Here is a 20884-nt window from a genome sequence, read left to right as displayed (position 1 = left end):
CTCAATTCTAGGAGAGATGTGGAAGGCTTCCTCCTCACAGACCAGGATATAGAAGCTTGGAGACTTCATGTAAACTATTACTGAGAGGAAGGATGTAGATTCTGTCTCAGCAGCATGCAAGTCTGTGCTTCTAGCTCATTCCTGAAATCTCATGAAGTATACACACATGCCATGCAGTTGTCAACAGGTATAGTTAAAATACCTGTTGGGCATGGGTAAAACATAGATAGTTTTATAGTTTATTAATATATGAACATCACCACTGCAGAGTTCTGGAGCCTAAATATTACTATATTTGTCTCAGCTCAACCTTTAGAGGACATAGAAAGCAGGGCATCCCTTCTGAGCTCTGAGCAGCTCTCTATCAACAGCATCACTCCTTGTCCTTAGTTAGCTATAATTAACCACTACTCAGTTCTTTCTTATCCCTGCTCGCACCCTACCTCCTGTCTCCCAAAATAAAGTCAAAAGATTAGTCCTTGAAAGAAGAATTTTAAAGCAAGGGATAGATATATAATTGTCTTTCTGACTAAAGATTTTCAATCAGGATTCTTCCCCTCTTAGGGTTTATATGGAAAGATTATTGGTGGAAGGAGGAATGGTAGGGAGTGTACAGATGGTGCAACAAGAGAGCTTTCAGCCAGTATAGGAGATCAGCTCAGCTCTGAGCTCATTTGCATATGGTTCAACAATGCATAGGTATAAAAGCCAAGGGCAGAGGAGGGCAACATCTTGTAGCTTATTAACACAAGCTTCCTACTACGAGACAACTGTTGAGTGGTGAAGCTGAGGTTGAAGCAAGAGTCCTTGATGCAGGAATTTGCCTCTATCATTGTAATGGTGATCAGATTAGTGAAACTGTAACAGCTAAAGTGAGCTAGCTGTTTAGGGGTGTTCAGAATGGCCTAGAGTGATGATAGCTGGACAGAAAGTAGTGGGAGTTGGAGTAGTAGCCTAATCATCTTCCGTGTTTCTGTGAAGCTCTATTTGAAATTCTACTAAGAGGCTGGGGCTGTAACAGGAACTTCTTGGGTGCTGCTGTATAAAGTTAACTTAACCTGTTTAAAAACTGCTTATAAATGTAGGGGATTTTCAGTCATCTTGAGTTAGCTTTCCATGGTGGCCACTTTTATGGCAAATATTTAGAACATTGTTTCTCTGTAGAATTAGATGTTCTCAGTTTTAAATATAAAATACAACATCTTCATTATATTGATTAATGTTTTTTCCTTCTCCTTTTAACTTTTTCTTTTGCTCTGTTAAAATAGCATACAAAGTAATACCCTTCCTTAGGACATTTTCACACATTGATTTTTTGTGATGCCCCTTCCCCATGGCCCTCCCCTATCCTGAAATCTCCATTCCCTTCTTTCTCTCTGGAACATCCACTTGGCTTTCCTGTCACTTGTATTCTACCTTGTCTTATTCTCCTGCCCTCATGGGCTCCTCTCTAGTTTTATGACTTGAACCCCACTATATATATCTATCAGCTCATATGTAAAAATTAAGTTCTCAGAACTAAACAAGAAAGAAAAGCTGGTTTTCAGGGTCCAAGTTATTTTGCTTACTAAAGTTTCCAGTGTCAGCACTTTGCTGAAAATGTTATGATTTCATTTTAAAAAATGAAAAAACTACATTGTCTACATGGATATTTTCCTTATCAATTTGCCTTTTGATGGACATGTAGTCCTGCATCATTTTCTGGCTTTTGTGTATAGCACAGCAGTAAACATGGATGAGCAAGTACCTCTGCTGTGAGAATTTCTAGTCCTTAGGGCATATGCCCAGGGGCGGGATAGCTGAATCATGTGGCTGTTCTATTTTCAGTTGTGTGAAGACCTTCCACACTGAATTCCATAGTGGCTTCACCAGTGTACAGTCCCTCTAGCAATGAGTGATCTACTTCTCCCATGTAGTCACAAATACTTGTTGTCATGGTGATGGGCATTCTTACTAGCATAAGGTAAAATCTCAAAACAATTTTATCTTGTATTCTCCTGATGACTGAGGATGTTGAAAAGTATTTTGTGTCTTTATTGGCCATTTGATTCATCTGAGACCTTTCTGTTCACTTCATTAGTCCATTTACTGATTGGAAGATTTGATTTTTATTGGTGCTTAGTTTTTTTTTTTTTAAGGCTTTTATATATTTTAGGTATTAGCCTCTTGTGTGATGGATAGCTGCCAATTTTTCTCCCATTCTGTGGGCTTCTCATTTACTCACTTCATAGTTACCTTTACACTGCCAAAGTTTTGCAATTTCATATAATTCCACTGTCGATTATTGTGGTTATTTCCTTTGCTATTAGGATCCTTCAGAAAGGCTTTGCCTTTCCCTATATCTTGAAGTTTTTTCCACTAGCAGTTCAATTCCCAGCTTTCATAACCCTCTAAACATGGCAAAGCTTTATTTCTAACTTGCTTTTGAGAATTTAATACATGATTTTATCATCTCTACTCCATCCTCTCTTCTCTCCAGCCCCTCCTCTGTTCTCCCACACTTCTCAAATTCACAGCCTCTCCCATTATAATTTTTGTGCTGGTCTCATTTAGGCAACCATACTGTCGAGATGTCATAGGAGCAGTTGTCCCATCAAACCCAGAAAACACTATCTGTAGCCAATGTATTGGTCCTCTTTCTTTTACAATTGCTCCATTACTTCTCCCTATGACTTAGGTATAAGGTTGTGTTGTAGGGTCAAGATGTGGGAGTGGGTGGGTGGGGGAGTATGTGGGGGAGCATGTGGGGGACTTTTGGGATAGCATTGGAAATGTAAATGAAATAAATACCTTAAAAAAAAAAAAGAAATCAGTTAGAAAGTATGTTGGTTTGTGGTCTTAACTCTAATCCAATCAGATATTGGTTGGTTTCTCCCAAAAAACTTTGTATCACTCTTGGACCAGCATATCTTACAGGCAAGTCATCATGGTAGATTAAGGGTTTGTATCTGGATTTGTGTTTACCTTTCTCCTTTGGAGGTGTACAAAGTACCTTCCAATTGGAACATCTTTTGGATATATGCCCAGGAGAGGTATTGCAGGATCCTCTAGTAGTACTATGTCCAATTTTCTGAGGAACCACCAGACTGATTTCCAGAGTGGTTGTACGAGCTTGCAATCCCACCAACAATGGAGGAGTGTCCCTCTTTCTCCACATTCTCGCCAGCATCTGCTGTCACCTGAATTTTTTTTTATCTTAGCCATTCTGATTGGTGTGAGGTGGAATCTCAGGGTTGTTTTGATTTGCATTTCCCTGATGATTAAGGATGTTGAACATTTTTTCAGGTGCTTCTCAGCCATTCGGTATTCCTCAGGTGAGAATTCTTTGTTAAGCTCTGTACCCCATTTTTAATGGGGTTATTTGATTTTTTGGAGTCCACCTTCTTGAGTTCTTTATATATATTGGATATTAGTCCCCTATCTGATTTAGGACAGCTAAAGATACTTTCCCAATCTGTTGGTGGTCTTTTTGTCTTATTGACAGTGTCTTTTGCTTACAGAAGCTTTGCAATTTTATGAGGTCCCATTTGTCGATTCTCGATCTTACAGCACAAGCCATTGCTGTTCTATTCAGGATTTCTTCCCCTGTGCCCATATCTTCGAGGCTTTTCCCCACTTTCTCCTCTATAAGTTTCAGTGTCTCTGGTTTTATGTGGAGTTCCTTGATCCACTTAGATTTGATCTTAGTCAAAGGAGATAAGAATGGATCAATTCACATTCTTCTACATGTTAACTGCCAGTTGTGCCAGCATCATTTGTTGAAAATGCTGTCTTTTTCTCCACTGGATGGTTTTAGCTCCCTTGTCAAAGGGATTGCATTGAATCTGTAGATTGATTTTGGCAAGATAGCCAGTTTACTATATTGATCTGCCAATCCATGAGCATGGGAGATCTTTCCATCTTCGGAGATCTCCAGTACATGAACGCTAGTCACTAGAGATGAAGGTTCTAGATAGGTTCCAGCTCAACTGCTCCATATCCATTGAGTTGTATTGGTGTTGTCTTTAGCAACAAGACATTTCCATCAGTTTGTGGAAAGCAACCAATAGTTGTCTTAGTAGATTAGGTTGTTTGGTTCCCATGGGGGTCCTTTGGCCACCAACTTTATTAGATGTAATATGATTTTGGAACTGGAGGCTTCATGTAAGACCCACTTCATGAGTTGGAACTCATGCCTGAATCTGCCTGGGTGGCAATAAAATTATTCCAAACAACATCATGCTATCTTCATAAATGAGAGCCTTGGTCAGCCATCACCAGAAACTTCCTCCTACAGTAGATGGAAACAAATAAAGAGACCCACAACTGGACAATGTTCAGAGAATGAGAGACCTTTGAACATCCAGTCTTAAATACAATGTCTCCATCAAACACCTCCCCTTAAGGCTCAGAGAACTCTGTGGAAGAGGAGGCAGAGCCCAAAGGGATGAAGGACACTAAAGAAACAAAGCTGTCTTAGCACAGAATGACAGCCATACATATAAACTCAGAGAGTTTGTGGCAGTGTGCACAGGTCTTGCACAGGTCTGGCCCAGATAGGGTCCCAGCATGGAGAATGGAAGTATATATAAACCCCCAAAACCCAAAGCTATCCTCAATTGAAAACTGCTCACAACAGAAAAAAAAAATCACTTTTTTTTTTGTCCATTGGCGTCTCACTGGGTATACAAACCATTCTGGGGGGAAGGGCATCTTCAACGGTAGATGATCAACACAAAATGAGTTAATGGCATTTATGGAGATTCTTTGTCTCATAATTTCATAATGCTTCATTGGGCCTTTTTTGTTTGCTTGTTTTTTAAATTTGACCTTACAGTCTTTTGGCATGTACTATGATTTCTAGTTTTGTGTTCTGGGGAGATTTCTACATATGAACACATGAGTGTCTCTGAATCTGTATGTGCTTCTTGTGCATTTTCATCTGGCTCTTTTTCTTTAGTTTGCTTCTTTGTTTTGTCTTATTCTGGTTTGTTCGGTTTTATTTTATACTAGTTTATTTTACTATTATTTTAGATGCCTGTTTGTTTCTCATATGAGAGGGAGGGGGAGGGAGATGGAAAGAGTGTGTGTTTGAATGGGAGAGCTGGTAGTAAGGATATAGGAAAGAGTTGAGGGAGAGGAAAACTTAATCAGAATATATGGCTTGAAAACAAATCTATTTTCAATAAAAGAAAAAAGAATAGAATTATAGAGACATGTAATAAGTCACAAAAGGGATTATGTGAACAGCATGTACAATTATGAAAAAATTAATGTGAATATTAATAACGAAATGAACTTTGATGTAAAAAATTAAAATAGACCATGCAGTATGTTCCAGTAGTCACAATTTTTCAAGTCCTTTAAAAGCTATAAAATTAATGTCAGATGTATTGTATATTGATACAATTAAGATATTTTTAAAAAGGAAATTAGTTTTAAGAAAATAACAGAAATAGGATTTTCCTGGTCTATGACTGCTCTCTCCACAAGCAGTTGGCTATATTTCCAGTGCAATATACAAGTTCTATCCTATTGAGTGAGTCTCAAATCCAATTAGACAACTGTAGGCTACCCCCAGATATGAGTCACTATTGCCCCATCTTGGATGTCTTGTTGGGTTGGTCATTGTTGTGACTTTAAGTATCATAGTTGTATAAGTCTGGCAGATTATATAGTACATTCTGATATGAGAGCTAGACCTCAGAGAGCAGGCGTCCAGGTCAGTTCAAGCTTGATTCCTTCAAGTCATGTGTCAAAATTGTATGTTCTGGGAGGCAACCAGGGTAAAGGCAATAGCCTATATGGTTTCGGGAATCTCTTGGACCCTGAGCAATAACTTAAAGGGAGGTTTCCCATGCCTAGCACTGAGACTTTTGAGCTACTAAGAGGAATTACTTTAGGGATTGCATTTGCCTTCCTGCCTGCCTGTATCTCTCTCTCTCCCTCTCTCCCTCTTTCCCTCCCTCTGTCCTTCCCTCCGTGCCTCTTTCCCTTCATTCTTTCATAGTAGAATAGTGTTAAAAGTATTTACCAAGGTACACATAGGGCAATTCACTGATTACCTGATGGTTTTACATGGATTTGTCAAGCCTTCTTGTCATTTTATAGAGTCCAATATTTCTCAGAATATATTTCAAATAGCTTCTGTAAACTTTGTCAGGTAGCATTTAGTAATGTCCTCTAACATACCAGCTTCCTCTTGCCTGCATGAAGAAGGCAGGTCTAATCTTCTATGTTCTAGCATCTAAATTCCCAAGTTTTAAGTCTGCTGATGCCCACGGAACTTCTTTTAGAAAGTTTCTGAGATGAAAAATGTCAATTTATGATGTTTCTTTGACATTGTGTCATCTTAGTTTTCTTTTTCAAATACTTGAGCAAAGCCTGTATTTTTGTTTTGTTTTGTTTACCCATTTAAGAAGTTAATTTAGTAGAGGGCAGCTATGATCAAAGTCTGTTGTGTGTATGATAATGTCATGCTCACTATTTTGTAGAATTAATATTTTCATTATACTAACATGCAATCTTAGGTTTTTCAAAACCTACTTTAATAAGGGTTGTTAAATGCTTTAACCTCTCTTCTAACCCACCACCTACCAGAGGTAGTGGAAAGGAAAGGAAATGTTAACAGGGTAAAGTGAGATGTAGACCTGTTTAGAAATAGTTCTTTGAAATGACTCCAATCTTTGCTGTCAGTATATCAGCAGTTCAGGTCACAGGAATCAGCAGTTAGGTAGCTCAATCCACTTGCAAACACCATCCGTGAATCAGCAACTTCAGCTAGATCCAGAAGAATCCACAAGGTTCTGCTGAAGTGGCAAGAAGCTACCAAAACATCGAGAGAAGTTTTTTGGTGAGTTTCTTTACACAAAGTCACAACAAGTGATACAAACGAAGAAGGCAAGGCAACTGATGCCACAGAGTTTCCTTCAAAGACTAGCAAAGCAAGGCAAGGCAAACCAATGTGTTGGCCTTGTCCACTGACTGTTGTGTTGTACCAAACATCACATGTCTTCTTAGGCATCTGCTCCAGCAAAACACCACATGCTCTTGCACCAGGCAGCTTCCAGAGAAACACCACATGTCTATTCTCAACACAACACCCTCTCACATGTCTGCTTCAGCAAAATATCCTTTCATAAAATGGTCTTCAAAAAATAATCACATAACACAACTGAATCTCCAAAGAAACCAGAAATTTTCACTTCCCTAATAATTGTTCAACATCAACTCTCCATGTTGCTGAAGTTAAATGTGAATAGGGAAACGTCCATGAGGCCTCTCTCACCCTAAACAAAGAACTACAGGCAACTAAGAAATGTTAAGTGCTAGAGACATAGACTTCCTGAAAGAGCCCACCAATTGGTTATCCACAAACAAATGGATAGCCCTGAAAACATATATGCAAGTAATATTATACAGGCTAAGCAGGTTGTATTTAGAAATATATACACATACATATATACACATGTGCATGCAATAATAATGACAAAAGAGGTCCTGAACTTGAAAGAACAAAGAAAGGAATACAGGAAGGTTTGCAGGGAGAAAAGAAAGGGGAAATTGCACAATTATAGTCTCACAAAATAACACCTATTTCATTTGACTCTCTGGACACTGTTGTGTTAGTTCCCCTGCACTGAGAGGCTGCTATGCTCCTCACTTCTTACTCAACTTCTTCTTGATCCCACTGCTGACAAGCCTCAGGGAATCCTCGGTGCAGCTGCCAGACCAGCCAGCCACCCAGCTTACCCTCCTAGGCATCCAAGCTTGCATTCCAGAAGCCCCTTGCCTGTTCTGCCTCTCACCTGCTGTGGATGGAGTCTTGCTCCTATGAGATGAAGCAGTTCTTGGATTGCTCCACCATTCAGATCAACCTAACCCTTTGTGAGGGCTTCAACAAGGCCCTCAAACGGTACAAATACAGTCACAGTCTGAGCTCTCTGCCCGGACGAAGCCATAGACTTGTTCATACTCTCACCCCTCACTGACAGCTTGATGGAGATAAGATGGTACTTAGACTGGGAGTCAGGGTAAAGGGTAATTCTCACCCCACAGAGAGAAGTCAAAAATATTCAGTTAAAGTCTTTACTTTAGACCACACCAAAAACAAACAAACAAACAACTCACAAAAAAAAAAGAAATAATTTAAAACTCTGGTCAGTTCAACAGTATTTGAAAATACCAGACATGAGAGGAAAGAGGAAAGACTACATCACAGCCCCTACTGCTTAAATGCTGATATTTTCTGTCTCAGCCCCTCTTCTGTTCAGTGTCACTGGGTAATGGCTGTCTGGACACATTAGTGCCATGCTTTCTGCTGCCTTAAATCCACGAGGAGTGTCAGCATGCCCACATGCCCACACCCTCCCACTCTGCTTTGGCACCTGAAGCTACTTCTTTATTCCCAGGGAACAGATATGATTTAGGAACACTGAAGAGATCCATTTCTGCAACTATGGTCAAATAGAAGATGAAGAGAGTTCAAGGGTACTGACTAGGACATTTCTGCTGGATTATACTTCGGGGAAAAGGACAGCAGCAGTTGGTCCTATTGATACAAAGAAAGTTGCACATCTGTGTGTTTCTGTAGCAGAGGGAAGTGGACATAGATGTCATCAATCTGCAAACAGAGCCAGAACAGCTAACAAGAACTGCATTGCAGGTTTAGTTACAAAAGCCAGGATAAGAACACAAAGGATTTTGACATTATGCCTTCTTGGTTTTATAATGAATAGAATTTTGTTGGGACAGATGATTGCATCACTCACATTTATGGCCTATTGCCTCTGGCTGCTTTTGTGCCTCAATGGCAGAGATGAACCATTATGATAAAGACTGCCTGATCTACAGAGCCTGCACTTACTATCTGTCTCTTTACAAATGTTGGCTGAGCCGGTAGCAAAAGCTTTGTGTTCTTTGCATCTAATTCTTTAAAGATACCCCAGCATTCCTAATTCATTCACTGTTGCTTGTTCAAGGGTTTCCTGTGTCTGACGTCTTTTGAGTAAGTCTGCCTTCCTTTCACTTCCCAGCTCCTCTCCATTATCCCCCTCTGTAACTTCTTTCCAATTTCTTCTGTTCTCCTTCTCCTTTTTAAAACTGTGAGTCCTCTCAGTCCTGTCTCTATGGGCATGGGTGCAGGACCATTCACTGAAGCATGGATGTCTTTTCAGGGAGTGCATCCCTGAAGAAAACTGACTTTACCTTCCACAGCATCTTTCAGTTGCCAATGGCTCTGGCGAGTGGAGGGACTTCATGTCACCCTTTCCCACTCACGCCAGGGTTTAAGGTGTCTTTATCCTGTGAGTGGAGTCACAGACACTGTGAGTTCATGTGTGTAACAGCACTGTTGCATCTTAGTCACCCACTGCTACTCTGAGCAGTCACAGCATTTTTGGATGCATTCTTAAACATCAGTTTGCCAGGAACTTCCTTACTGTTAGTAATGTCCTCTTGTCATTTTTTTTTCCTCCCCCTCATTCCAGCCTCAGCTCTAATCTGTGTTCCAGCAGCTAAATCCTAGTTTTAAATCTATTGATGCCCAGGGGACTTCTTTGAAAAAGTTTCTGAGTAAAAAAAAAAAAATGTCAAGTTATGACTTTTGCTGACACCATGCCCTCTAAGGTCGCACATAACACACTTGGAGTCACTCCCAACTACACTGACTTTTTAAATGGATAAAATCTAGACCTTGCTCTGGCATTTGAAGACAGACAAACTTCCATATAGCTTTCATTCTCAGTATAAATATCAATGTTCATTTACATGTGCTTATGTCTATTGTACGGGGTAGACCAGATAAAGGCATGGATGATGATAAATGTAAATACGGAGATCTCTAGAGTTTATAATGAAAACTCAAACTCTACAAGCTAGCATTTGGTGAAAGCCAGATTAGAATTAGAATCCATGAACTGAACCAGATAAGCCACTGCCAAAACTTTGAAAAATGTAATTGTATCAGATACATAGTATTTCATTGTGGCATGTATTAAATTTGGCTTAACCATTCTTTTACTAATCTAAGGCACAGTTGTCAGAGATTTCTGATTTTCCTATTTAAATGTAATATTGTGAGGAATGTTCTGACCTACACAGATTCATGCTATTTCTTCATTTTTTCTTACCTTAACACATATACATAAATTTATAAATAAGTGTGTGACCTTTGTTATATATCATCCAAATACTGTTTATTCTTTTTTTTATATTTTTTAAAAATTTTAATGACCAAAACAAAAATATACCTAAAAGCGAAGCTTCTGGAAAAACCATTTGTTCTTCCCTGTCTTGTATCGCTCCTCAAACTTGACCTTGGCCTCCCGCCTGGCCTTGCGTTTCAAAGCTGGGTCCCTGAACACATCCTTGTTGACAACAGTCTTGTCCAAGGGAATATCCACAGAGTACCTTGTGGGCATGAGGTGGTTGTAGTTATAAACTTTCACAAAGGACTTGATCTTGGATCGCTTGGCGATCTTCTTCTTGCCCATGGCAGCTGTCACTTTCCGGGGATAGCGGTCAATTCCAGCCACCAGGGCATGGCTGTAAGGGCGGTCTGAGGTGCCATCGTCAATGTTCTTCACAATGACGGCTTTGCGTCCGGAGTAGCGTCCGGCCAGGACCAGCACCACTTTCCCGGGTTTCATGAACTTGCCCATCTCGACAGCAGGCAGCCCGCACCCAGCAGAAAGCCTGTTTATTCTTTAGGTAGATATAATTTATCCTACTACCAAAGATTCATTAGAATTTCTACCATATATACTGTCTACTGTTTCCATCATGTACCCCATCCCTACTCCAGCTTTCTCTCTATCTGCCCTGTTTCTCCCATCCTGCCCCCAAATCCTGTAGTGTGTAAAATATTTTTCTGGTTGTCAAGGAGACTATTTGATGTTCATATTTCTCCCAAGGGATTAGATGCTTCCATGGGAACTTGGGCAATGTGTAAATGAATACAAGTGAGGATGGGTGAGGGCCTGGGTTTCAGGCAGAGACAACATCAGCAAAACAAGTACTAGAAAGTGACAGGTCTGATTTTTTAAAAAAATTATTTATTCATTTTACATCCCAATCACTGACCCCTCTGGTTCCCCCCCCCCCTTTACAGAGTACCTCATGCCATCCTCCATCCCTCATTTCCCTCTCCTCTGAGAGGCTGGGCCCTTTGGTGTCCTCCCACCCTGGTAATCTTGTCTCTGAAGGATTAGCCTCATCCTCTCCCACCTAAGCTAGACAAGTCAGCCCTGTTGGGGAATGGAGTCCACAGACAGGCAACAGCTTTAGGCACAGCACTCACTCCAGTTATTGGTGGAACTACATGGGGACTGATCTGCACTCTTCTACATGTGTGCTAGGGGCCTCTGTCCATCTCATACATGCTTTTATTTAGCAGCTCTGTCTCTGAAATGCCCCCCCACAGGATTCAGATTAGTTGACTCTGTTTTTCTTCCTGTGAATTTCCAACCCCTTCAGTGCCCTCAATTCTTCCCTTTTCTCTTCCATAAGAGTCCCGAACTCCTTCCAAAGTTCACCTGTGTGTCTCTGAATCTGTTTTAGTCAGCTTTTGGATGGAGTCTCTCAGAGGACAGCTATGCTAGGCTACTGTCTGTCAGCATAAGAGAGTATCAGCAATAGTGTCAGGGATTAGTGCTAGTCAATGGGATGAGTCTCAAGTTAGTCAGGTTATCTGTGGGGCATTCCCTCAGTCTCTGTTCCATCTTTGTCCTTGCATTTCTTTTAGACAGGACATATAAGTCAGAGATAGGAGAGAGGGCCATAGGACCAAAAGAATGAATATGAAGCTGCCAGGGATGCAGGGTGGAGGTTAGGGGAAATCTCTAGGACTTGCCAGAGTCCTAGGGTTGGGGAGGCTACCAGGAATCAATGCAGGTGACAAATGTATAACAGTGGGAAAAGGAAACCTCCTGTAGCCAGCCAGGACCTCCATTAGAGAGATAAGGACAAAAACACACCCACAAAACTTTTGACCCAAAATTTGGGTCCATTGTTTTTAGCACACACTATCCACTCAGTGCTAGTGGATAGACTAGCTGTTAGGAGATATTTTCTATATTTGCCTTGAACCACACAAGTGACTTAGTGTCCTTGGGCATCTGCTTACTAAATTATAAATCAAACATTATAACTTGATTATATACTTCCTCAGAATTTTGTTAGTTACTCGATTGCCATGCAACTTAAATAAATACAAACCCTATGTAACCAGAAATAATAACTGTGTGTTACTAGGATTACAAACTATCTGTTTCCTAAATGGTGATAGACTGGGATTCTATATGCTATCAGTCGAAGTCTTGTCCTCCTGGAAGATAATTAATACTGCTAGAAGATTCATGTGGCTGTATGCCAATTGTGAAAGATTTAAAACTCCAAAGTTCTTGGTACCCTCAGCAGCTCATACGGATATAAATTGCTTTCCTGACCTTGACTAGATTCTAGGGCATTGCCTGATTTTCCTCTTAAATTGTAGGGAGAGTTTCATATAAAATTAGGGGACAGATAAGTCATGTCAAGCCTGATATTGATACACAGAAACATTAAACCCATGTCCTTTATCAAGTGGCTGCCATTGGCTCTTTTGGGTCAGCAAAAGGATGCTTTAGGACAGAGCTCTAGACAGCTACTTCAGGTGGCTGTGCCCAGATGGAAAGCCCCATAGTGGTTTCGGTCTTCCCAGAAATCACTTTGCAGCATCTTCATCTTGCACAACTTGGTAATTTTGTAAACTAAACAAGGCCCACATTCTCCTACAAGACTACAAGTCTATGCTATTCTTCAACATCCACCCCATGTCCCTTCTTCCAGGAAAGAAAATGTCCTCTTGATACTTCAGTTTTTAATACCATAATATTATTATTCATCATCTTCTTCAGTATTTTGTGAACTCCAATGTGGAATAAGTCCAATATCTGATATATATATATATTTGATATATATTCCAAATATATATCAAAAATATATTCCACAAATTTTTGGTAAATGGGATATGTGGCTACTGTTGGGTTACATTTCCCTAGTAGAATTATTTGGTTTCCCTTCATGTTCCTACTGTATTTTACTTGTGATAGGGGTTGATTATGTTTGGAATCAGACTGTGTAGGTTTGAATCCTGGTCTCAGTTCTTATGAGATGACTACAGCAACTGGCTGATAACTTTGTATCTCAGTGTATTCATCTGCAAAATAGCCTGGTTTTCCTAGATCTGCCCTTTGAATGAGATAGTGCTTGTAATGAGCTTAGGGTTTTGTGCTTCTCCTCCTCCGCAGGTTTATGGTATTAGTAGGATTCACTAAATCTGAGGCTTCTTTAAAAGTGAGTTTTGTTTCATATAGAATTTTGGCTTTCTGCTGATAGTGAGCAATGTTGCCAACATTTACTGAATGTTATTGGTGGGTGAGGTTTGGAAGGTTCCTATCTTTGTTAAACTTTTGTCAGTGTTATGCTCTTCTCTCAAGGGCAGACCCAGGGCAGTGGAGCTGTGCCTTAGCTAATCTGGTGTCTAAGCAGACCAAACATACCCCAAGTGAATGAAGCCTGAGTTGGGAATGGTTATGGAGGAAGGGATGTGCCACAAAAACCCCAGATGAATGCCACCCCTCAGATTACCTTAGAAAACTGGTCCTGCTGGTCCTTCTACAGCTCTCCTAAGCTGCAGTGAAGGACTTCCCTTCTCTCCTTACCTCTTGCTGATTATAGCCATAGATTTATTCAAATGGTTACTCAGGTCCTGCTGGAATATGACCCTGTCACTGGCATTATCTCTAGTAATTTTAACAAATGTGACCAGTTAACCTCTGCTTGACCCAATGCTAAGTTCTTTAGAAAACTGTCCCAGCGATCATGACAAGAATGCAACCTTCATCTTTTATTCTAATTCTTAAAATGAACCACTGAATGTGTACACCACCCTGATGGTCTGAGAGGCTCTAGCAGATTGAAGCTGAGTGTTGTGGGGTATCGGAATAAAATCTGAGGCTTTGAGCTGTGACTGCAGCGCTGGGATGGCCAGGCTCCTGGCATTCTTTCTCGCATCTTCTTGTATCCCTGCAACGTCCCTAGAAGTTGACATGAGATTCTCATTTGGGTGATCTGGAAGAGTCATTGATATGGCTAACTTGTACTGTAGTTTTTCTCAGTGGGGAAAGGCGTTAGTTGCTCTCACAATCTCCAACTTTATGAGAGCCCATGGTATTTGGTCTCCATTGCAATATGGTCCTGTTGCCAGCCACAACCCAGCATGGTTAGGCTTGTTCTACCTTGCAGGGAATTCTGTCTCTTCTTTCTTCTTGGGCTCTATGGGACAAGGGCCCTGAAATCCTCTTTCCACGCACACTTAAATATTTTATGTTAATAGTGATTGAAGTCAGATTTCAAGTCATACTTCCTGCAGTTTATTGGCCCAGTTAATTTAACATTAAGAAAGAAACCGAATGAATAAAAAGCATGGCACATTTCCATATGCAAATGTGTGCCTGGAGGAAGCTGTTAGATGTGGGGCAATCAATAAATTCCAGAAATTTAGTAGCATTGTGCATGACTCTGACATTAACTCCCCCAGGTTTTAGGGCTTGTTTTAAAGTTCTTTCTTCACTCACTGCCTTCCTTCCTAAGACATGATGTTTTCTCATGCTCTGAGGATGCACTGTAGGTGCCATTTGTGAGCAATGGGCTTCTGGCTCCTGGGGGATTAGTAATTGCTTAGTTCTGACAGGTGCTCATTGCAGGGCCTCATTTCCTACACAGCGTCACCATCCATCTCAGCCTCAAAAGTAATCCTGCCAGGAAGAAGAAAAGGTCACAGCCCAGGGGAGCGGTTCCTATACAGAATCCTGATCAACCCCGAGATTTCAGAAAGGTGACTCAGGGGCCACTGCTGGGGGCTGTGGAAGTGGGGGTGGATGTAGGGGATTTGAAGGAAACCCATAACACTCCAGTGTTTTTGTCCCCTATATACTATAAATGCTACCTTAGCAAAGGACTTCTAAAAAGTCACTGACATGAAATAGGAAGGAGTTACCACCTATAACAAACATTGATTTCCTCCATGTACTTTGTAACTACTAAATCCCAGGTCTGTGTTGTCTCATTGAATCCTGTAAATCATTCTTGAAAGTTTCTCTCATTTTGATTTTAATTGATGAAGAAGATAATGCTTAGCTACCAAGTCACTTGATAATAGTCTCCAAGTACCAGATATCATAACATCATATATTTCTCTTACTCCTTGAAGTCAACATGCATGGGAACTGAGAGGCTCGCGTCAGGTTTAAAACCCTGGAGATACAGTTGTGAATGAGATAGACTTGGCTGAATTCTCATGAGGCCCATTAGTTAGTTGATCCGAATCCTGATGTATGTGGTGCATAAGCTACCATCTTTTATACCATGTGGTCTCTAAACATCAAACTTTGTGGCTTCCCTTTGTAGAAGTCTCTGGGGGAGACAGAGAGAATGAAAGAAGCAGATGGTCCTAAATATGGCAGCATTGATCACTTCCTGTGGCATGTAGGGACAAGGAAAATCTCATACCGTGATAGATTCTTTACCAACACTAGGAGATCTCCTCTGTCCTCTGTAATGATAGGGCAATGCACAGGATACTCAGAACGAATCTCATTCACATATTAAGCCATGACTCTTCTTAATGCAGTAGGAAGTACTTCCAACTGTGAGGCAAAAAGAAAATTGGTTCAATCCTTGGGAAGTAACTGCATTCAATTCATTTCCCATCTCTACATGGTTTATGTGGTTCTTCTGTGGAAGAAGTTCTTGAATCTGAGTTTGTAATTTCAGGGGGTTTTGCGGGGTAAATTTCAGTTTTCTTATTCAATGTAGGGTACTTTCTACAAGTATAGATTTATTGTTGTTATTGTTATCATTTGTGTTATTGTTGTATTTTTACTATTAATATTACAATGTCTCACTATGTAGTCCAATCTTGACTCAAAATCATATTCTTGCCTTAGCTCTTTCATCTTTTTAAAGGCTTGTTTTTTATTCATGTGTTTTGTGTGTGTGTTTATGTGTGTGTGTGTGTGTGTGCACATGCGCTCATGAGCATGTATGTAAAACATGTATGCAGGAGCATGAAGAGGCCAGAACAAGATGTTGGTTTCTTTGGAGCTGGAGTTAAGATCCTTGTAAACTATCCAGTGAGCTAGGGGGCTGTACTCCAGACCTCTGAACAAGTAGCAAACACTTTTAACTACTGAGCCCTCTCTTTAACCCCTGTCTTGCCTTCTTGAAGTCTGAGATTGCAGACATGTTATACCACTCCTAGGGTGGATTTTAGTTGTTACGTTTTGTCTCCCATCAATAAAAAGAAATAAATTTTACGTTGTATTTGGATTTACAAGAAGGCACACACATCAGAAACAATACTACCATTGATGTGATACACTGTGAGATTGTTCACGTTCTTCCATTTTCTCCATGTATAGTCTATTTTCATTTTGATAGAAGGCTTGACTGTGGTTGAGTAAGTCGGTTTCCTGACTTGAGCTTTGTGCCATGAAGTCAGATCACCATGGAGAGTTCCTCAAGGTCAAAGGCTGACAAGGATATATAGCCATCCCTCTTGTCTGTGGGCCTGTACATATTGACTCAACTAGCCACATATTTAACATGCAAAAATATTGCCTCCTTACTATAAATTACAGACCTTTACTAGTTAGTATGCAATAGGGAACAAGGACAGTTTGCCTAGGCGTGCATTAGGTATCATAAGCAATGTGGCAAGAATTTGAAGTGTAGGAGAAATGTGCAGTCAAGTGTGAATTTAACAGTTTTACATAGGGGAGCTAAGTGTCCCTGGCTTTCTAATCCTGCGGCAGGCAGAGTGAGTCCTGAAAGCAGTCCCTTCTGGTTACTGAGTAGCAAACATTTTCTTCTTTCTTAGACAACCGACCCTATTCCCTGCTGCTCTCTGGGTCAGCCTTCTTCCTTCTGACTAGTCAGGCAGTTCTCCCAATTTCCTGCTTTGCCTCCATGATACCATTAGACCCTCTGCTCCTACTGAAGTGAGTTCAAAGTGCCCCCTTAGGACAGAAGTGCAAGGCACTGTTGTATGAAGAAGCGATTGGCCAATTCCGTCTGGAATTAAATGGCTTCACTCTGTCAGCAAAGGGCTCTTTAAAATTCTCTAATGCGTGGAGCTTAACTGGGGAAAGAAAATAATCACCCACATTTGTCAGTATACAACAACGAAATAGAATGCTTGAAGCTTGTGGAGTGGCTCATTAGTATCAGATTAGCCTCCCTTCAGCCTGATGGAGAAATTATCATGGCATCTTAAATTTATAAACTGAAGCCAAGGCCCCCAAAGACTGGGGGTATTCAAGCAGCGACTGGCACAGGGCAGAGCAGAATGGTGCACTTCAGGCTTGCAGGACATACTCTTAGTGAAGGGCTTTCTCATGGGGGCTTTGTCTTATGGCTTGAGGAGAAGGAGCAGTCACATGGTAGTATTTGCAACAGTTCTGTCTTTCTGGTCTCTTTTATTCCTGTAGGTTTTGAGCACATTTCATTTTCCTGCCTGTTAGAGTTTGCCATCCATTGCTATGACAAACACCCTGACCCGTTGCAACTGGGAAGGAAAGGGTTTATTTCATCCAGGTGTGCACGTCCAGATCACATCTAATCACTGAGGGAATTCAGGGCAGGAGCTCTAGCAGGGACCGAAGGAGAGATGCTGTGCTGCTTGCTGGTATGCAGGCTCTCTTGCTTGCTCGGATACCTTTCTTATACATCCCAGGCACAGCTGAACGTGGACGAGCTTCCAGCATTGGCCTGAATCCTCCTACAACAATCATTTCACAGAGTTGGAGAGATGGCCGTGTGGCTATGAGCATTGGCTGCTCTTCCAGAGGACCCAGGTTCAAATCCCAGCACCCATGTGGCAGCTCACAACTGTCTATAACTCAAGCTCCAGTGGATTAGACTCTCTCACACAAAATAAATGAATTAAAAGATATATAGATAGATAGATAAATAGATATCTAGATAGATAGATATCTAGATAGATAGATAGGTAGATAGATATCTAGATAGATAGATATCTAGATAGATAAGTAGATAGATAGATAGATAGATAGATAGATAGATAGATAGATAGATAGATAGATAGATAGATAGATAGATAAACTTCTCATAGACATAACCAATATGACAAATGAAGGGTTTGAGCTAAAGTCTCTATTCCCAGCTATCAGGTTCTATTATGCCGAGAATATAAACTAAGCAGGTCAATTGAATTCTAAGTGACCTAGGAACCATCTATATGTTTGCTGAGAGACTTGGCTAAGTTGCTCTTCTACTTTTACCACAGTTGTTACTTTGGTTAGTCCTTTCTGATTTGCCTGACTTGTGTCCAAGGTGACTGATCTTTTTCTTCGGACCTTCACTGACTACAACCAGTTCTGAGCACATTCTTTGCTGGGCTGATTTCCAGTTTCTCTACCTTATCACCCTGGTTTGTTTTACCCTCTGAAATTACACGTTTACTCTCTGATACCTTCAGTAATATACAGGTTCTGCAGAAGGTAAGAACTGTGTCCCCATCCTCATTCTGTCCCGGAAACCATCGCCCTGTTGGACAGAGTCAAAGCACAATGAATGACATTGAAATTAATGCTAAGCTGGACATATCTCTCCTGTCTCTGACCATCAAAGTGGATCTTGTATCATTTCCTGCTTCTGGAATATATTTCTAATTTAAATATTTGCCTCGTTTTCAAGATACTACCTCTTGAAAGGGCTTGGTGTTTACTTCAAGGTTATAACTTCATTTAGGATGGTAACATTTAGTACCTACCTTTATTTATTTTTTGGTGCTAGATCTTTGGCTCAAATTGTTTTATTTACCCCTATGAATCAAACATTTTTATTCTTTCTTTTCTTTAAGGAAGACCCAAGGCTTAAAGCTTGAGCTATATCCAGATTGTTTAGTTAGGAAGATTTTTGTTTTGGTTTGTGTTTGTTTTTGTTTGTTGTTTTATCTTGTTTGTTTGGTTTTTTTCCTGTTACTGTGACAAAGTACATGAAGGAAACTCTGTGAGGGATTAAAGGTTTCTTTTTGGCTTATTGTTCCAGGAGGCTCAGTCCATGTGTTTCCAGCTCTATTGGGTTGGGCCTAAAGTAAGACTGAATATTGTGGTCTCAGAAGCATGTGGTGGAGGGCTCCTTTCATGCTTGCCATGAACAAAAAGAATGCAAGAGAAAGGGCTTTGGAAGTGATGCGCTTTGGTATCTCCTTTGGCAGGACACACTCATCTGAATTCTAAGAGTGCTGGGTGGGGAGATGAGGCAGAAAATGAAAGGGCTTGGTGTTTTCCAGAGGTTCAGGGTTCGGTTCCCAGCACCATCATTCAGCAGCTCACCAATTCCAGTTCCAGGGCATCCAGTGCCCTCTTCTGGCCTCTGTGGGCATGTGTAGAGACACATGCATATACCCATGCATATACTCAAACATACACATCAGCAAGTAAGAAGATAAATCTTGAGAACTTGGGGTTTTTTTATGTTCTGTATTTTTTTATTAGGTATTTTCATCATTTACATTTCCAATGCTATCCCAAAAGTCCCCCCTACCCTCCCCCCCCAACTCCCCTACCCACCCACTCCCACTTTTTGGCCCTGGTGATCCCCTGTCCTGGGGCATATAAAGTTTGCAAGTCCAATGGACCTCTCTTTCCAGTGATGGCCGACTAGGCCATCTTCTGATACATATGCAGCTAGAGTCAAGAGCTCCGGGGTACTGGTTAGTTCATAATGTTGTTCCACCTATAGAGTTGCAGATATGTCACTGAGTTCTGCTTAGAGAATTACTTAGTTAAACCTTTCAAAAATTAATAACCAAACATTTAAGTAGTTTTAATTTTTATTTATTTTCTTTTTGAGACAGGACTTCTTGTAGTTTAGCTGGCCTCGAACTCATTATGTAGTCAAGGGTGACCTTGAACTTCTGATCTTCCTGCCTCCACCTTCCCAGGATAGTATCATAGGTGTCTATTACCAGTTCCGGTCAATGTAGTGCTTCAGATCAAACCCAGGGATTTGTGCATGTTAGGCAAGTACTACACCACCTTTCTCAGTTGAATCTTAGTTTTAAGAGTAATACTATTGATTTAAAAAAAAAACCTTTAAAAAAATCTCCTATTTCTCTTATGTTTTCTTTAGAGACTGAGGTGGAGGCAAAAGTAGCAGCTTCTTTAGCACAAATGAAAAGTTTTCAGTAATGTTACTGTTTAATAGTCGCCTGTAGATTCAGAACAACATAAGACTCACAAGAAAGGAGGAAATTCATGCATGGTCCACTCAAGCAATGGACGCATCAGTGGAGAGATATGTTAACCGGGCCCTCTGAGAAATCCTCCTAAGGACAGATAGCTAGCTGGTCTGTCACTTGGAGATTGTGCCATGGTGGTAAGGAACACTGATCATTCCAAATGTAATGCATATCCTGTCTGCATCTACAAAGAACTGAAGGGGACTTTGGCAGAGTAGAAAGAGATAAAAGGGAATCAGAAGGGGCGCGGGGAGACAAGAAAGAAGACACACTGTAGGTTCTGAGAATGGTTAATTTCCATCTGGAATGGCATTTCTACTTTCCTTCCTGTTAAAGAATATAGCTCAGGGGCTAGGGAGGTGGCTCACTAGCTAAAAGTGCTTTCTATAGTGCCCATGTTAGGAATCTCATAGCCTTGTAACCTTAAACCTAAGGAATTGACACCCTTCTGGCCTCTGTGAGTAAACACACACACACAGACACACACACAGGCACAAACATCCACACGCACACACACATGCACATACATCTCTCTCTCTCTCTCTCTCTCTCTCTCTCTCTCTCTCTCTCTCTCTCTCTCTCTCTCATACCATGTCT

At 40.7% G+C, this 20884-nt stretch overlaps 2 protein-coding genes across 3 annotated transcripts in view; one reads left to right on the top strand and one right to left on the bottom strand.

Moving 5' to 3' along the window:
- The window catches only part of Nell1 (neural EGFL like 1), an 867181-nt gene that overhangs the window by 627833 nt on the left and 218464 nt on the right, over positions 1–20884 (top strand). The window lies entirely within an intron of this gene.
- Positions 10210–10667, bottom strand: LOC110297769 (large ribosomal subunit protein eL27). The gene has a single exon (XM_021166742.3). The coding sequence runs from the start codon at positions 10638–10640 to the stop codon at positions 10230–10232; it is 411 nt and encodes a 136-aa protein (XP_021022401.1). The 5' UTR covers positions 10641–10667; the 3' UTR covers positions 10210–10229.

Source organism: Mus caroli, unplaced genomic scaffold, assembly GCF_978045245.1.
Source record: "Mus caroli unplaced genomic scaffold, Mus_caroli_1 scaffold_8, whole genome shotgun sequence".
NCBI lineage: Eukaryota > Metazoa > Chordata > Mammalia > Rodentia > Muridae > Mus > Mus caroli.
This window is presented reverse-complemented; position numbering and strand designations above follow the sequence as displayed.

Bases quoted from the DNA above. Each gene is read 5' to 3' on its own strand.
- LOC110297769 (XM_021166742.3), bottom strand. From the start codon at position 10,640: ATGGGCAAGTTCATGAAACCCGGGAAAGTGGTGCTGGTCCTGGCCGGA.